Source organism: Stenella coeruleoalba (genome assembly GCF_951394435.1).
Source record: "Stenella coeruleoalba genome assembly, chromosome: 6".
Lineage (NCBI taxonomy): Eukaryota > Metazoa > Chordata > Mammalia > Artiodactyla > Delphinidae > Stenella > Stenella coeruleoalba.
The window spans coordinates 89,160,749-89,180,494 of NC_137151.1; the positions used below are offsets into that span (position 1 = coordinate 89,160,749).

Genomic DNA, 19,746 nt, shown 5'->3' on the forward strand with positions numbered 1-19,746 from the left:
CACACTTTTTCAGAACTAGATACTTCATGACTACATTAGTGAATCCCACCATCATCACCACTACCTCACCCCCAGGGCACAGCAGATGCTTGGTGTCATCTTTTTTGAAAAAGAACTTTAGGATAAAGCAATATATATTACGTACTGCAATGTGAAATTGTTGGATCTAATGTGAAGCTCATTAATATTCAAGTACCCTCTGTATCACTTGTTTCCAAACTTGAGGGATTGCCAGAATCATCTAGGGATATTTTACCGTATACCTACTTCTGAGTACAGACTGTCATTGTAAATCTACATCTCTAGATGCAGGGAATGGGGGTGGCAGGGACCCCTGGATTTTTTTTTTTTTTTTTTTTTTTTTTTTTTTTTTGCGGTACATGGGCCTCTCACTGCCATGGCCTCTCCCGTTGCGGAGCACAGGCTCCGGACGTGCAGGCTCAGAGGCCATGGCTCACGAGGCCCAGCCGCTCCGTGGCACATGGGATCCTCCCGGACTGGGGCACGAACCCGTGTCCCCTGCATCGGCAGGCGGACCCTCAACCACTGCGCCACCAGGGAAGCCCTGGATTTGTATTTTTAAAAGTCACCACATGATACTGGTACATAGGGTTTTAGAATCATTACCCCACGTATAATGCCCCAGGTAAGACCTATCTCTCAAAATTTGAAACCAGAAAAAATACCTGAGCAGTCTAAAACTTGTTATATTTTCCTCTTTACTGTAGAAACTAGGAAGCTTAGAGCCATATTTTATAAGCATAAAATCATAGCAACTGTCTTCATTCAGATGATTATAATACTTTTTTCCACTTCAAACTTTATCTAGTAACTCTTATTAACCTGTTATATCTGTCTGTTTCATAAGCTACATCTAGTCATTCTTGAGGAAGGCACGGTATGAACAGAATACAAAAGGATGCAATAGGTGAACTGGAATTAAACAAAAAAACAAAGTAAACAGTAAGTTTCTTGAGAGACTTCTATTTATGGTAATATGAGGAACAGATACCCTGTTTGAAAACAACGACTTAGTTCAAAACACATAAATATGCCGGGGACAATGTCAAATATAACTTTTATAATGCATGGTTAAGGCAGTAAAATAATAAGGAAAGGCTAAGGGGCCAAACATGAGATAATACATGAATCGGGAGGTAACTATATGCGGATGTGAGCAGCTGCCCTGGGGACTCTGCTGATCCCTGGTGGCCTAAGCTTTGCTTTAATGAGTCTCCAGCAGGATGGGCACATGTGTGGGGCTGGGTGGCATGGGTGAGAGAATGGTTGTCAGGAAACAAAGCCTGAAGCCTGAGTAAGGTGGGAAGTCAACTGATACCCCTACATAAAGCCAGGAACAATGAAAACAATGAAAAGTGACACAACTTCACAATGAGGGTTCTGAGGACACAAAACTTCAGAATGCTGAAAGCTGACAGAACCATTAAATGAGGGGCTAAGAAGGAAATGTCTTGTTTTGGCCTGTTTTTCAGTGGAGAAGAGAAAGGATGGTCATCTTAAGAATTTGGAGCCACAAGCCTGTTCTCTTACACATTTGGGTAAACACTCACTGCCAGTGTCGTCCACAAAATCCTCAGGCAAGAATTTTGTTTAAAAGGGTCCTGGGGGCTTCCCTGGTGATGCAGTGGTTAAGAATCCGCCTGCCAATACAGGGGACACGGGTTCGAGCCCTGGTCCGGGAAGATCCCACATGCTGCGGAGCAACTAAGCCCGTGAGCCACAACTACTGAGCATGCGAGCCACAACTACCGAAGCCCGCGTGCCTAGAGCCCGTGCTCCGCAACAAGAGAAGCCACCGCAATAAGAAGCCCGCTCACCGCAACGAAGAGTAGCTCCTGCTCACTGCAACTAAAGAAAGCCCACATGCAGCAACAAAGACGCAACGCAGCCAAATAAATAAATAAAAATAAAGTTCCGTTAAAAAAATATATCATTTAAAAAAAAAAGCGTCCTGGGTTTGCAGGGGCCTCCAGAGCACATGTCAAGAGAATATGCAAAAATCCAGAGGAACCAACCCAAATCAAGGCCTCAAAGACTTCCCTGCATAAAGTTCTTGTGTGTATAAGCCCATAATAATAAATAAAAAACAGGGGCTTCCCTGGTGGCGCAGTGGTTGGCCGCAGCAGTGAGAGGCCCGCGTACCACAAAAAAAAAAAAAAAAACACCCACAGAAATAAACGACCAGGAGCAGGAGTCACATCAGCAAACAGAGAAGAGTAATGAATACATGACTATACATGACAAGAAACTATCAAAAGTGACCAGGCTGGGCTTCCCTGGTGGCGCAGTGGTTGAGAGTCTGCCTGCCGATGCAGGGGACACGGGTTCGTGCCCTGGTCCAGGAAAATCCCACATGTCGCGGGGCGGCTGGGCCCGTGAGCCATGGTCACTGAGCCTGTGCGTCTGGAGCCTGTGCTCTGCAACGGGAGAGGCCACAACAGTGAGAGGCCCGCGTACCACAAAAAAAAAAAAAAGAAAAAAAGAAAAAAGACCAAGCCTAGTTGAAAAAAAGAAAAGTTAATGGATTCTGAGAAAATAAAAATAAAATGATAAAAAAACTAGAAGCTCTATGAAGAAGACAATATTCTCAACATGAATAATGTCACAATCACAGTGTTAAGTAAAATAAAACAAGTCATGGACTATTTATAAGATGACTCCATCTATACAAAGACATAGAAAAACTAAAGAGAAATTGTTTACAGATATACAGACATGTAGTAAATTTATGTTTAAGAATTCAGAGTAATAACTACAAAATGCCCAATGGTCACTGCAGCACTGTTTACAATAGCCAGAACATGGAAGCAACCTAAATGTCCACTGATAGAGGAATGGATAACGAAGATGTGGTATATATATACAATGGAATATTACTCAGCCATAAAAAAGAACAAAATAATGCCATTTGCAGCTACATGGATGGACCTAGAGATTGTCATACTGAGCAAAGTCAGACAGAGGAAGACAGGTGTCATATGATATTGCTTATGTGTGGTATCTAAAAAAATGGTACAAATGAACCAATCTACAAAATAGAAATAGAGTCACAGATGCAGAAAACAAACTTATGGTTACGAAGGGGGAAGGGAAGGGCGATAAACTGGGAGATTGGGATTGACATATACACACTACTATACATAAAACAGATAACTAATAAGAAACTACTGTATAGCACAGGGAACTCCACTCAGTACTCTGTAATGACCTATATGGGAATAGAATCTAAAAATGACTGGATATATGTATATGTATAACTGATTCACTTTGTTGTACAGTGGAAATTAACACAACATTGTAAATCAACTATACTCCAATAAAAATTAATTTAAAAAATAACTACAAAGTACAAGATAGTGATTCCTTTGCTAGAAGGTAGAAGGATAGGGATATGAACAGGGAAGAACAATTGGGAGGTAGAGCTTAAAGGTAATAGTCATTGTTTAAGTTAGATGGAAGGTATGAAGGTGTTTACTCTATTACTGCTTAAAACTTTAAACACTGGCCTCCTGTACTCTTTTGTATGTATGAAATATTCGTACACTATTTAAAAAATGAAAAAGAAAGAAGAAAGCTACTGTTTGGACTTAAAAAACTTGAAAAGCTTTTAAGTTAAGGAATTTTCAGACATGCTCATTTCATATACTAGACTGCAATAACTACTGTTGAAATATCGTAGTTCAGCAGAACTTTGCTAAATATTTGGCCAGAGAGAAAAGGGAAGTAGGATCTATGATTTGGAAGTAAGGAGACATGACTATTCCTGGAAGAAGGTGTATCAGGAAGGTAGCTAATTGGAGGAGAATTTTACAGAGCTGGAAAAGTGTAACAGCAGTCAACAGCATGGTGTGAATGCTACAGCAAATGCTCATTGATGGCTTCAAACCAGATCACAACTTTAATTCTTCCCCCTCAGAAAGTTTTCAGCTGAGTTCAATAGAAGACTGGTCTAAGAAACCAGTATTTAAGAGAAGCTAATGGGAAAATAGTATGTTTTTAAAGCAAAACTGCCTTATAAGCCAATGTTACTAGGCCATTGGTATTCTGTAAAGCAGAGGATACCTGTCTATACTAAAAGAAGTTATTTGAAGCAAATACCATCATGCAAATTGAAGCAATCAGAATATCCTTATTACTTACCGACTTGGAATACAATTTTGTCTCAACTCTTGGCACGAAACTGACAGCCTTAATCATGACATCATAAACATTTAGAAGGATGGCTATATAGTCATCGAAATCAGGTTCAAACTTAATGGTGTCGTTATCAAGAATCAGCCTTATGACAAAACCTGGATGTTCAAAAGCTCTAACAGAATCCTGCAACAAAGAAGTTATAGATATATAATAAAGTATACATATATATATGCATATGAATTGTGACAGAGTAAGGAGTGCACTGGTTCCAATTAGGATACATGAGAACTCATCCTTCTTCTTATGTCCTAGACAGTTAAGCCAAAGAGGAACTGTACCAAAAAGGGCAAGAGCCATTCCCAGCGAGCCATTCCTAGCGAGACTCAGTTGGTATCCACTGAGCCTACAGATCAACTATAGGGTCAAGATTCCAGAAAAAGGAAGATGTGCACAGCAGTGGGGCTCTAGAATCATCAGAGAAGGAGCCCAAGAGAAGAACATTCAAATTCCCAGACTCCACTCACCCTTTAACAGGACCTTCTTCCAGAAAGAAAAGAGTTCTTTGGAGAAATCTTCCCCAGCCCTCATGACCCAAATTTCCCAATTATGGGAATTTTTACTTATTTCCACTAACCTCACCAATGTGATGATAATAATATACCCTACATATGCAGGTTGACATTAAGTCTTTTTTAAAAAAACACGTAAGTGTAATAGATCTAAAGATATACTTTCTGCTCTTCCACTGGTAAAGGTTATTTTATAATTATCCACTCTGAAAGAATTGAAAATAAATAAATTGGTAAATGAATATTGGTGTAACTGAACCTTACTTACGGGGGGTTGTGCAATTAAGTCCGTGAAATCTTGCATGGAAACCAAAGTGAGGTCCTGCAGCTGTAAAGTCATAAGTGTAGCAGCACAGTTGAAAAAAGATTCCAACTTGGCACTGCTGTCACCAGGTGGCAATAGCTTTTTTTTATTACCTTGGTAATAAATATTCTGCACTTCTGGAAACCACCTTCAAAGAACAAAAGACTTTTAAAAGTTACTATTTTCAATGAATTACTCCTCTTACATTAAGCATTAACAGTAACTTCTGAACATCTAAAGGTCTTTATAGAGAGGTATATTGCCAAGTCACATTATCCACTCTCTGAAATATAAGTGCTAGCATATTTCACTCCTCCTGGGAAAAGAAATTTTAATCATAGCCAATGGAAAATGGCTCAACGACATGATGCTGTGATAAAAAGGTAAATCGAACTCCTGGAACCATTATTCCTGCACTTTTTGAATAATATGACAATTAACTTTATTGGATATTACAAGATACTCCTCCCCAGTCTCTGAAATTGCTCTTCAGGGAATGGATTTGTCAGTTTAAAGCTAAAATGTGAATAACATTAAATCAAGGGAGGGCTAGTTTGACTCAGCCCACCTAGTAATTTATGCTGTTCTATTTCACAATGATAGTTGAAAACAAGGCACAAAACAACAAAATCAAGTATATTATTTTTTTATCCTCCTTAATGAGAAATCCTGAAAGAGTGACCGATTTAAAACAAGTTCCAAATGTATATGTATCCTTGTAATAAAAGGAAAACAGTGAAATTCATATACAGATACATTATGATGATAACAAGTGAAGTTTTCAGTTTACAAAACCACTGTCCAACACTAAAATTAAGGAATATTTGTACCTCTTTCATAAGCGATAATAAATTTTTAAAAACAAGGAGTCAATATAAGTTCAGGAGTTGCCTGAATGCTCCAAGAGAGATCAAAGTGTTAAATGTATGTATTCATCACTTTAACAAATACATGTTTAGTGCCTACTGTGTGCTAGGGACAGTGTCATGGGAGATATGAAAAGATATGACATGATCCCCTCTCTCTCATAATAATGAAGGCAATGTGTCATGGCAGAAAAACAGCTTTGAAATCAAAGAATAGAGACATAATTTTCTATTTAAGTAATAGAGAAGGGTTCTATAGTGAAGATGGCAAATTTCACTGAAGAATAGATAAAAATGAAATGAGGAAGACCCTGATAAAAGGACCTGAAGTAGAATATACTAAGAAAAATAGGTGGGAGAGGTAGGGCTAATATATCTGATCATTTCACTGTCTATAACGGAGCTAATACACTGGAAAATAGGAAAAAATAAGTGGAGGGAAGTCTGTGAGGACTTTTGCAGAACTTGGGAGCTAAACACAAGAACCTGGGACAGGCTCACGCTCTGTGAATACACAGCAGATCCTCCTGCAGTGGGGCATCACTGTTAAAGCAATAGGTAAAAGGACAAAGGAGGACAAGTAGCAAATACTAAGTAGAGAAGGGCAATGCCAGATTAATGAAGCGGATTGAGAAATCTCCAATAGTCCAGGCAAGAGATGGAGCAAGTCCAGGGCTGTAAGTAGAGAAGGGCAACGCCAGATTCATGAAGTAGAGAAGGGCAATGCCAGATTCATGAAGGGAATTGAGAAATCTCCAATAGTCCAGGCAAGAGATGGAGTAAGTCCAGGGCTGTAAGTAGAGAAGGGCAACGCCAGATTAATGAAGGGGATTGAGAAATCTCCAATAGTCCAGGCAAGAGATGGAGTAAGTCCAGGGCTGTAAGACTGGAAAAAGGACAAAGAACAGAAAATACATTGAAAGAAATTATTCAATCATTGTCTCAAAAATACTTACAGGGTTTCCTATTATGTACAAAACATTTGAGGTACTAAATATTACTCATTCCTCAAAGTACTTATAGGTGAGTGGAGGGGAAAATGCACACACATAAATATATATTATAAAAGGAAAAAGTAATAAGAGAACACAGTGTCAGAGGCATTCAGAAAGAAGAGATCACTTTTGATGAGGTAACAGTAAAGATTTCATGGAAGAAGGGTCATTTGGTCTGGACACTGAAAGACACAGAGGGGCTTCTCCGGGAATGAGCTGCATTATGTGCTGTAAATAGCATGAGGCATAATTTTTTTTATTGAGGTATAACTGACATAACATTATATCAGTTTCAGGTGTACAGTATGACGACTGAATATTTGTATGTATTGCAAAATGATCACAACAAGCCTAGTTAACACTGGTCACCATAATTAAAGTTTTGTTCTTCTTGGGATGAGAACTTTTTTTTGTTTGTTTTTGTTTTTTGCGGTACATGGGCCTCTCACTGTTGTGGCCTCTCCCGTTGAGGAGCACAGGCTCTGGACGCGCAGGCTCAGCGGCCATGGCTCACGGGCCCAGCCGCTCCGCGGCATGTGGGATCTTCCCGGACCGGGGCACAAACCCGTGTCCCCTGCATCGGCAGGCGGACTCTCAACCACTGCACTACCAGGGAAGCCCGGGATGAGAACTTTTAAGATCTACTCTCCTAGAAACTTTTAAATACACAACACAGTATTGTTAACTGTAGTCACCATGCTGTGTACTACATCTCCATGGGTTATTTATATTAAAACTGTAAATTTGTACCTTTTAACCCTCTTCAACCATTTCATCCACCCCTTACTCCCTTCCTTTAGCAACCACCAATCTGCCCTCTGCATCTATGAGCCTGGTTTTTGTGGTTGTTTTAGGTTTCGCATACAAGTGAGACCATATGGTATTTGTCTTTCTCTGTCTGACATATTTCACTTAGCATAATATCTCCACAGCCCATCCATGCTGTTGCAACATCTTCTTTATCCATTCATCAATCGATGAACATTTAGGTTGCTTCCATGTCTTGGCTATTGTAAGTAATGTTCCAATGAACATGGAGGTGCACATATCTTTTCAAATTAGTGTTTTCCTTTTCTTCAAGTAAACACCCAGAAGTGGACTTGCTGGACCATAAGGTAGTTCTATTTTTAAAGTTTTTAGGAACTTCCATACTGTTTTCCAGAGTGGCTGCACCAATTTACATTTTCACCAACAGTGCACTAGAGTTCACTTTTCCCCACCTCCTCACCAACACTTGTTACTTCTTGTCTTTTTGATAATAGTCATTCTAACAAGTGTGAAGTGGTATCTCACTGTGGTTTTGATTTGCATTCCCCTGATAATTAGTGATGTTGGGCATCTTTTCATGTACCTGTTATTTATCTGTATGTCTTTGGAAAAATGTCTATTCAGATCTTCTGACTATTTTTAATCTATTTGTTTTTTGCTATCACATTGTATGAGTTCTTTATATATTTTGGATATTAACTACTCATTAGATGTATATTAGTCGCAAACATTTTCTCCCATTCAGTAGCCTGCCTTTACATTTTGCTGATGGTTGCTTTGCTGTGTAAAGTTTTTATAAATATGTGTATAAAACATAAAATTTTGCTAATAGTATCCAAGAGGTTCTTATTCTGTTTTAATCCCCTTAACCTCTGATTAAATCTGATACAATTATGTCTGCAAAGATGACAATGCTAAGAGTCACAGAGTTTAAGTGGGAGCAACTGAGCAACTTTCAAATTTTCCTAGAATTCCCATCTCACAGATGGAAACAAACAAGGAGTAACTATTTTAAAAACCAACAATTGGTTAAAAAGGAGAACAAAAAAGTCTGCAGATTTACCAATTGGATAGATATTTAACAATGGTAAGGTATGGTTATAGGCTAATCTTAGAAGCCATGCCGTTTTTAATTTAACGTGACTATTTCTACAGGCATGGCCCAAGGTGAAAGTTTTTTCAGAACTGAGAATAGAAAAGATAGGTTAGGTCCAGGTTGCAGAAGACCTTAAAAGGCAGTTTAAGAATTGTGGATTTATTTTGTCAACAAAGGGAAGGCACTGATCTAGGGGATGTTTAAGATTCACCTGGCAGTGGTTTGTAGGCTATATGGGAGGATAAAAGGGCCTGCCAAGGGTAGTAGCAGTGGGAATTGACAGAAAGGAGTACACATGGAAGATGCTTCTGAGAGAGGATCAAGAATACTTGGTGTCCATAAAAGAAGTCTCAGTAAATATAAAATGATGAAAATCATACAAAATTAGAAAATCAGTAACAGAAGGACACTGTGGAAATTCACAAATATGCAGAAATTAAACAACATAGTCCTGAACAGGCAATGAGTTAAAAAAAAAGGGAAATTAGAAAATAATTTGAGATGAATGAAAATGAAAACACCATATATCAAAATTCATGGGATACAGAAGAATAGTGGTCAGGCTTTAGACCTGTAAACACATTAAAATATATTTAAAAGATCTTAATCCAATAGTCTAAACTTTACTAGAAGTCAGAAAAAGAGAGAATACTAAATTCAAAACAAGGAGAAGGAAGAAACAGAGATCTGAGTGGAAACAAACAAAATAAAGAATAGAAAAATAGAGAAAATCAGCAAAGCCAAAAGCTGGTTCTTTGATAAGATCAGCAAAATTGACAAACCTATAGCTAGACTGACCAAGAGTGAAGACTCAAATTGTTAAAATTAGAAATGAAAAAAAGGAGACATTAATACTGATCTTATAGAAATAAAGGGAACACAATAAACAACTCTATGCCAACAAATTAGATAACCTAGCGAATTCCTAGGAAGACACAACCTACCAAAACTGACTCAAGAAAACATGAATAGACCTATTACAAGTAAATACATTAATTATCAAAAAAATTCTAAGAAAATTAAAAGGCCAGGATCCAGGAATAGGTGGCTTCACTGGTGAGTTCTACATCAAATGTTTAAAGAATTAACACCAATCCTTCACAAAGCCTTTCAAAAAGAAAAAGAGAAAGGAATACTTCCTAACTAATTCCATGAGGACAGTATTATCATAATACCAAAACAAGACAAAGACATCACAAGAAGAAGAAGAAGAAAACTATAGATCAATACCCTTGATAAATATAGACACAAAAATCCTCAACAAAATACAAACTGAATTTAGCAGCATATAAAAAGGATTGTACTCCATGACCAAGTGGAATGCAAGGTTGCCTCAATATATTAAACCAATGGTAATATACCATATTAGCAGAGTAACAGAAAAAACTATCATCTCAATAGACGCAGGAAAAGCATTTGGCAACGCTACATTATTTCATAATAAAAACAATTAAGAAACTAAAAAGTAAAGGGAAATTCCTCAACCTGATAAAGGGCACCAACACAGAATATATAGTCAGCCCTCTGTATCCATGGGTTCCACATCCGTGGACTCAACCAACTACAGACTGAAAATATCAGGAAAAAATTCCAGAAAGTTCCAGAAAGCAAAACTTGAATTCTCCATGTGCCAGAAACTATTTACATAGCATTTATACTGTATTTACAACTACTTACATAGCAGTTATATTTTATTAAGTATTATAAGTAATCTGAGATAATCTGGAGGATATGTGTAGGTTATATGCAAATACTATGCCATATTATATAAGGGACTTGAGCATCCATGGATTTTGCTATCTGCTGCGGGGGAGAGGGTGTTTCTTGGAATCAATCCCCCATGGATACTAAGGGATGACTGTATAAAGAACTCTTACAACTCAAAAATAAAAAGACATAACTGAATACAAAATGAGCAATGATTTGGATATTTATCCAAAAAGATAAAGAAATGGACAATAGACGAGCATGTAGAGAAATTGAATGGTAAGAATACATTGTTGTTAGGGATGTAAAATCTTACAAACCCTTTGGAAAACAGCATGGCAGTTCCTCAAAAAGTTAAATATAGTTATCCTATAACCCAGCAATTCCACTCCTAGGTATACAACGAAGAGAACTGAAAACAAATGTTTACGCAAAACAAATGCTCATGGAAGCATTATCCATAATAGCCAAAAAGTAGAAACAACCCACACTGATGGATGAGCAAAATGTGGTATTAATATATTCTGCAATGGATTATTATTTGGCCATGAGAAGAAATAAAGTATTGGTACATGCTATAACATGGATGAACCTTGAAAACATTATGCTTAGTGTACGAAGTCAGACATAAATATGGTATCATTCCACTTAGATGAACTGTTCAGAGTAGGGAAATCTACAGGGACAGGAAGTACATTAGTGGTGGCTAAGGGCTTGTTAGGGTGGAATGGGAGTGACTGCTAACAGATACAGGGTTTTATTTGAGGGTGATGGAATTAGTGATGACTATTGCATAATCTTGTGAATATATTATAAACCATTGAATTATACACATTAAAGTGGTGAATTTTATGATAAGCGAAATATATCTCAACAAGAAAACAACAGTTAGCAATACACTGAATATGGCTGGGGGCAGGCCGGGGATGGTGAGAATGTACATGATGAGCAAAGAGACAGAACAAGTCGAAAAGTTTTCAACTTGGCCTGGGAATGGTCCAGAGGAGGAAGAATGGCAGGCTTGGAAGAAAGAATAAGTACTGTTATGGAAATGCTGGGAATCAGGTGCTGACATGGCATTCAATTGGAGATATACAGTAGAAAATTTATAATAAGGGGACAGAGCTCAGAAAACATAACATCTTGAGACAGCTAAGACAGACGAAATCATGAAACTATCGAGAATATAGAGAAGAAAAACAAAAGCAAACACCTGGAGAGCCCCTACTCTTAGAAAAGATAGTGAGATTAAGTAGAGCCAGAAAAGGAGATCAAAAAGAAATGGGCACAGGGACACAGAACAGAGACTTACAGAAGGCGGTGGTGATTAAACCACAGCAATTGCTGAGTAGAAGTGGAGGATAAGGACTAAGAGAAGACGTTTGGGTTTGGCATAGATGTCATAATTAATCATTTACTAATTGTTTCTCCACTTCGGTGAGCTGATGTTCTGCCTTTTAGCCATGATAAACACATTCTGGCTCACTATGTAAAGCATGGTCAGAGGGCTCTTCCCTTAGAATCAATCAGGAGGCATCAAGAGATACAGTTAATCAGGGCTTCCCTGGTGACGCAGTGGTTGAGAGTCCGCCTGCCAATGCAGGGGACACGGGTTTGTGCCCCGGTCCGGAAAGATCCCACATGCTGCGGAGCGGCTGGGCCCGTGAGCCATGGCCGCTGAGCCTGCGCGTCCAGAGCCTGTGCTCCGCAACGGGAGAGGCCACAGCAGTGAGAGGCCCGCGTACCGCAAAAAAAAAAAAGAGAGATACAGTTAATCCATCTACATCTCTCAGCAAAATCATTCAATAAAGGTTTATCCTCTACTCTGTACTTTGACACACCCAGTCTACTAAAATTTGCAGTGGGAATGTATTCCTGGGGTAGAACCCTGAAGTTATAGATCAAGATAATTTACTCTTATTCTGTCCTTACGGGGTCATATTCTCCTCTGCAATTAATTATGCACTTTCATTCTGCACCTCTCCTCTATTTTTTTTATGTGAACTAATACTACATAGAAGTCTAAAGTTCTTTCAAGTAATGTCAGACAAAGAATTTGATTCTAACGTATTAGAGAAGAAAAAATATAAAGGGAAGATTCAGTCTTAAACTGTCAAGATACACTTCTAAGTACCTCTTGGAAATCATGAAGCCATGCTGGAGTTTTATGTCCTCTGTTATCTTAAACTTGATCTAATATTAACGTCCCATTTATAATAACTTAATGGCCCATGACAAAGACAATTTTACTGTATTGTTTCAGAACGTATTATCTGGCACCAGTATCGATAATTATCACATGTGGCTATCCCAATTTGAAGGGCCAATCCAAGATGATGTTTAATTAAGTCTAACTTCCCAATACGACTATAAACTCCTTTAAAGAATATATTTTCCCCACCTAAGCATTCTTTAAACTCTTCTGCATCCTCCATCCAAAACCAAAATGTAACAGGCACATTACCTTGTATGTATTAACAGTAGATTCAAATAAATCTCTGGTGAACGATTAGCTGATGATCATTCCCCCACGTTATCCACCCCTGCTCTCAGAGCAGAGGGTAGAAACCAGACATTGAGAAAAAGTATCAATTATAATCATTTTAGTTTCTGTACAATCTATGCTGTGTAGAACATCTGGATAGACATCACAGAGCAAGGCAGTTAAAGATATCATATTTAACTCTCAAACGGAAATGATTACAAACTTTTTAAAATGAGATTTTCTAAAAGCAGTTAAATTGCAGTAGCCCACCAATCACATTTTTAAATTTATGTTTTCATACATGAAACTTCAAAACTTTACATTTTAAGTAGAGTCTCTTTGGCAGATTCCATGTGTTTCATGACAATATTCTGAAAAGTCGACAGCTCTAATGCATCCTGGCAATTGTGAAATTCTTCTACATCAACTAAACGTAACTTTCTGCAAGAGATGAAAATGAACAATGATTTAAGTATGAGGGTTTTTTTTTTGTGTTGTTTGTTTGTTTTTGCGGTACGCGGGTCTCTCACTGTTGTGGCCTCTCCCGTTATGGAGCACAGGCTCTGGACGCGCAGGCTCAGCGGCCATGGCTCACGGGCCCAGCTGCTCTGCGGCATGTGGGATCCTCCCGGACCGGGGCACGAACCCGTGTCCCCTGAATCGGCAGGCGGATCCTCAACCACCGCGCCACCAGGGAAGCCCGACAGTTTTTTGTTTTTTTTTAATTTAACATTTTGCTAATTGATCCCTTCTCAAAAAATGATATTCCTAGGTTTTATCACTAAAATTTGTGTTCCATAAGAATATTCAAGAACATATTTTAATTTAAAAAATAATTAATATAATTAAATTCAGCAGGAACACAATCTGATATTATGAAACTGTGCTGTGCAGTAGAAGAAGGATGTAATAACTGAAATTTGATGGTTAGGTTAGACTGATTTTTGCTTTCAAACTGGAACAATTAAAACAGGAAAAGAGGCAGGGCTCAAAACTTACAGGGTCCACTACTCCTAATATAAAAATTCCACCCTTTCTGAAAAGAGAGCAACCCTGGATACTGGAGAGCCATGAAGTGAGGGAGTTCTCACACCTAATTAAGACCCAGTGTATAAAAATCTTTTGAACCTGTCTGGTTTTGATTTTTTCAGAAAACACAGTGCTTACTCCAGCCAAGAGTTTTCACTTCTGACTACAACACTATGATCTTTGTTATATACACGCTTTAGTCAGTTAAGAAGTTTCTCTGGCAGATTAAAGTGAAAGAACAATGCTATCTATTAGTACCATTGTATTAGTCACTTCAATTTAACTACAGATTTCTTCCCTATTAGAGAAATTGCTATTTAATTTCCACATGATTAAATGATTTCTATGTTATCTGAAAGATAGGAAACACTATTAAAAACATCACCTTTAATTTTTACTTAAAAACCAGTGTAAGATACTGGTTAGTAGACAAAACACGTTTCACATCTATTTATATTCCTTTCACAAGCAAAAGTCCATCTCTTAGGTTACCATGAGGTTAGTACATGACATCAGTGATACATTAGGCACAAAGTAGGTAACTATTGCTGGAGAATCTTTGGTAATGCGTTATTCTGGGTAACTGAGCAGTATACAGCAATGTTTTAAATAAAATACTTTTAAAATGTAGCATGACAAGGCTTCCCTGGTGGTGCAGTGGTCGAGAGTCCGCCTGCCGATGCAGGGGACACGGGTTCGTACAACGGTCCAGGAAGATCCCACGTGCCGCAGAGCGGCTGGGCCCGTGAGCCACGGCCGCTGAGCCTGCGTGTCTGGAGTCTGTGCTCCGCAACAGGAGAGGCCACAACAGTGAGAGGCCCGCGTACCACAAAAAAAAAAAAAAAAAAATGTAGCATGACAGCACATACTAAACATAATCTGCTCTCTTTATGCTTCTTGGTCAACATTTTCAACATGACTTTATGTTTCAAAGCTGTAGCTATCAATCAGGGTACAGGTGCATGCTGTGTGAAGCAGCACTGAAGGAGAGCAGTCGCTAGGGCAGGAGCACCTAGAATTCACTTTGCCACTGAGCAACCAGACCAGTTTTCCCTGTACTTCCTCAGTGTTTGATTTAGAGACAATTCTAAGCACAGGCCACCCACCTTTCATGTTTTGAGATTGATAGGCCTTTACAGAAGTTTTACAGAACTTTCTCATGAAATCTCTGCTGATAACATTCCCTGTTTGGCCAATAGGCTGAATTGTTAAGAACATGGGAAAAATACCACCAGACACTGGTCCTACTTTCTCAGGACGATTCCTACAATCATCTGGCAGTAGAACAACAGTTTTTTTTGTTGTTTTTTTTTTTTGCGGTACGCAGGCCTCTCACTGTTGTGGCCTCTCCCGTTGCAGAGCACAGGCGTCAGACGCGCAGGCTCAGCGGCCATGGCTCACGGGCCCAGCCGCTCCGCGGCATGTGGGATGTTCCCGGACCGGTGCACGATCCCGTGTCCCCTGCATCGGCAGGCGGACTCTCAACCACTGCGCCACCAGGGAAGCCCCAGAACAACAGTTTTAACCACTGGTAAAAGACTACAGAAAGAGTCAGGAAAAAGATCACTCAACCAAATAACAGCCCCAAATCACCCAGACTGTGAACCTCAGGTTCTCCTCTGAACTCTTCCTACCCCTTACCTGCAGCATGCAAGCGGACGTCAATTTCGGGAGACTCAGCTGTCAGTCATGGATCCCTCCCACCTGCCACTTGATGCTCATCACAGTCCGAAACCCCCACCTTGATCTTTGGATCCATCACTGATTTCAGGCAGAGGGACTTCAACAGTCCTGGCCCAACACTCTGGACTCAACACCAAGTCAGTCTCTGATTTTGATCTCTGGTTCTCAAAGCTAATCTCACTTCTCACAGGGCCCAAGTTGCCCCTTAAATCCCACTCCAGGTGCCTACATTTCTTGCTTGCTCCATGAATTTAGAAACAAGTTCTGTTCTTGCCAGTTCTCCTTCATTACATTCAAAGTAGCACACTCTAGGCAGTGCTCTGCACTCGCTTTCTTCACTTACTAATACATCCTAGAGACCATTCCATATTAGCACACTGATACTGTTCTCATTCATATTTCATAGCTGTGTAATAATATTCCATTGTGTGAATGTACCATCACTCATTGAACCAGCCCACTATCAATGGTTACTGGGTTGTTTCCAGGCTAACCCTCTTGACAAATGGCACAATAAAGAACCCTGAATCTGGATCACTTCCTATATTTTCATGTGTATCTCTAGACTATTTCCCAGAAATGAGATTGCTGGATTCAAGTGTAAATGAATTTGTAATTTTGATAGATATGACTGGATTCCCTTCAAAAGGGTGCCCATTTCTCCAGTCTTCACCAACAAAGCATGATGTCAATATTTTGGAATTTTGTCAATTCCATAGGAAATATAATGATATCCCAGTGTAGTTTTTATTTCAATCTCTTTGCATTTTTCTTATTATGAGTTAAGCATCTTTTTAATATGTTTGAGATTAAGTTCTATCCTCTCTGAGTACTGTACAGTAAATGAACCCACAGTGTTCTAGAAGTATTTTCTTGGACTCGCCTTGATCAAATCATGAATTTCAAAAGTTGTTCTTTATCTTCTTATTTTCTTAGACATCCTATTTATACTGTAACATATATCCTATGATAATTTCTATACTCATATATACACTGTATATACATGTGTCCCTGACATACACCATTTTTCAAGCAAAAATACCTGTGTGCTATGTAGGTTTTTGACTGCATACTAAATGTCATCTCTGACATTAAGTGGGTTCTGTAAGCATAAATACTGAATGACATGAATTTGCACATTTCCATCTAGAGAGCATCCTCATTCATAGAGGTGTCCCTATTCATGCATTTTAGAGTCATTCAGATGGTTTTTTTATATCACCATCCCCCAACCCACAGCCATACATAGAGATGTCCTGTACCTTCAAGACCTGCTGAGATTCAGGGCAAATGGCTGTTAACCCAGAGTAAGGATGCCCTGTGTGTTCAGTGCTGGCTTCTCCTCAGAGGGGCAGCACTTGGGTCTGCCCATCCCACTCTTAATATTCACACAGAGATTAAAAACAACTTATGCTGGCAAAGGCAACATAGGAGTTGGTGGGGCTCTCTTCCCACCCACTGACTGCAAAGCTTCTTTCTCATTTGTCTTTACCCTGGAAGCTCTGAGGTTTGCTTCAGCTGCTGCAACTAACATCTCTGCCACCACATCCCTGGACACTAATTTTGGACATATCTACTATTTACTGTTTTCTTATCTCGGCTTTGTTACTTTTTCTTCTTCCCCTTCCTCCTTTCATTTTCTTGTCTCTTGCCTCCTGACATTGTACAATAGACAAAGTCTAGCCCTTTATGAACAATATTAGGCAATGGTGCTCATCCTCCAGCAACCAGCTCAGTGTGTTCTAGCAGTTCCATGTATGAATGGATATTAAAAAAATAAAATAAACACTGTGGTGGTGTTTTGAAAATGAAATGTACTACTGCATGTAAACATCCTTTGTGAAAGTGATATACTGTATTGTATGATCTCATCACTGCAGACAAAATTAGATCATGGGCCTTGTCAGGGAGAGATATTTGAGTCTCAATACCCAAAAGAAACAAAATGAGAAAAGCATGGGGCAGGGAGATGGCCTCTTCCTCTAAGACAAATTCAAGAAGACGAAGAAATCCACATTATACAATGGAAGGTTGAAAGGATGTGCTTTCTAGGAGTCAACAGCCTCATTGACGAAAGCCAGTTTTATGCTATGTATGTATATACACATATGTGGATATACATATATATTTGGCTACGTGAGCACAAAGAAAAATATGGGAAGATGCCCCACGAATGGTTATCATGCCTTTGGCTGGGTTGGTAGAAAGAAGTGCACATAACGAGGAAAAGAAAGGCCAGGCTGGTGGGAGTCAGGCAAAGTAAAGAAAAAAGGGTTGCACTTAAAAAGTGTATATGATCACACCTGTGTAATCATAGTAATTACATATGTATCTGTGTAAAGAAATTACATTAAAATTTGTTTAAAAAAGGAAGGAAGGGAGAGAGGGATGGAGGGAGGGAGGGGAGGGGCCTTAGACACCACAAACCCACACTCATCTCACAGGTGGGAACTGGAGAGCCTCCGATGGGAGGGTGGCAGAGCTGGGGCGATTCTGGCTGGCTTGGCTTCCTGAAGCAGGACTGGGAGCAGGGTTAGGGTTAGGTGCTCCTGGGCACTAAGGATCCCAACTTCGGAAGGAGCTCAGAGAAGTTGGTCGGTGAGGGCCCCCCCTAGTGTATGTGCAGGGGTGCTTTCCAGAGCAGAGACAACAGCTGTGCTTCTGAAGCACCCGAAGCTCTTAGCTTTCCCTTTGCTGGTCTGCAGGAGGCGAGAAAATGTGCTCATTATTGTGTCCTCAGGACAATACCTGCAATTAAGGACCAGGAGACCCTGGAGAACAGATTGCATGTAAACTGGGGCTTTGGCTGGAAGGGTGAGAAAAGGCTCATGGGACCACCTTGGAGGCCAGGCTGCCATGTCTTCTATCACGAGACAGGGACCCATTCAGGTTTTGAGAGGGCTTCTTTAAGAAAAATGATATAAATCTGTATTACTTCTGCATATTTTAGAAATAGGTTATGTCCACGTGTGCCTATTGCTAGGATGCCCCCTCAGTGCCTTGGAAGGGGCGGCACAAGGGAGGGAATATGAAGCTGGACCTTCTCAACTGTGAGGTAAACTGTCCTCAGCCCTAGGGCCAAGGTCTGTAACTCCATAGCACCCACCAGCCTTCACATCCAGCTCTGCACCTTTCGCACCATGACGACGCCCACAAGGAGATGCATGATCCCCAAGAGTCGCCCAGAAACTTCACCTCATGCTAATCACATGGGCAGTATTACCTCGGTTTCTAAACAATAAAGATGACTGTAGCAGCTAATGTTCTGTGGGATTTAAAACGAGGCATGGCGATTCAGCCCCTTAACTGTGATTACTCCTTAAAGTATATATGGTAACCCGGCGGGGGTGGGGGTGGGGAAGGGAGAACTCGATAAGACATAATGGCGACACTCACTTTTACCCTATACACTTCTATGTTGTTTAAAACCATGCTTACTTAGGTTAGATTTGTAATTATTTTTAAAATTTATAGTTAAAATAGTAAAAGAAATAATTAAGATGTAATAACTTTCATCTCTCTTAAACAAAACAAACAACAACAACAACAAAACCCTCAGTAAGGCCAGAAATACTTACCTAAAAGTACTGTGCCACAAATCTAGCACCGCCAACATTGTAGGGTTCATTGCGTTCAAGTGATCCCTAATATAACTGCTTGCAGCTAAAAAAGATTTCCTCCAAGGTTTTGGAAGAATTTCCATTCTGAAAGCAAAGAGAAAATAGTCATCTGCTTTAAAAATCAGGAAGTCTTATAAAAGTCAAAGTACTTTTTGAGTAATAATTTTATTTGAGTAATAATTTTTTGAGTTTAATTTGAATTAAAAATACGATTTATCCCTCATGGTAATAACAAAACATGTAATTATGTTTTAAAGTATATAAAAGTCATGCTCTTTGTGGTTTAGTATAATTTTTAACTAACGCAGATAAAATTAGATTTGAATTTTTATCACATAAGGCAATTGTTTTTCTCTAAATGCTTGATGTGATGGAGTCCACAAATAACTAATAGTGATCAAACAGGAAGAGTAGCCAGCTACGTTTTATATATATCTTAAAAGATTTCTTTTTAAGGAAACATTTT

The 19,746-nt window shown here is 39.3% G+C and overlaps 1 protein-coding gene across 1 annotated transcript in view; it reads right to left on the reverse strand.

The window, feature by feature from the left end:
* DNAH7 (dynein axonemal heavy chain 7) overlaps positions 1-19,746 on the reverse strand; it is a 247,305-nt gene that overhangs the window by 190,723 nt on the left and 36,836 nt on the right. The window contains exons 9-12 of the mRNA XM_079923963.1: positions 19,239-19,364; positions 13,270-13,389; positions 4,996-5,179; positions 4,162-4,341 (exon numbers count right to left, since the gene is read on the reverse strand). Of these exons, the coding sequence (XP_079780089.1) occupies positions 4,162-4,341; positions 4,996-5,179; positions 13,270-13,389; positions 19,239-19,364 (610 nt within the window). The remainder of the gene's footprint in view (positions 1-4,161; positions 4,342-4,995; positions 5,180-13,269; positions 13,390-19,238; positions 19,365-19,746) is intronic.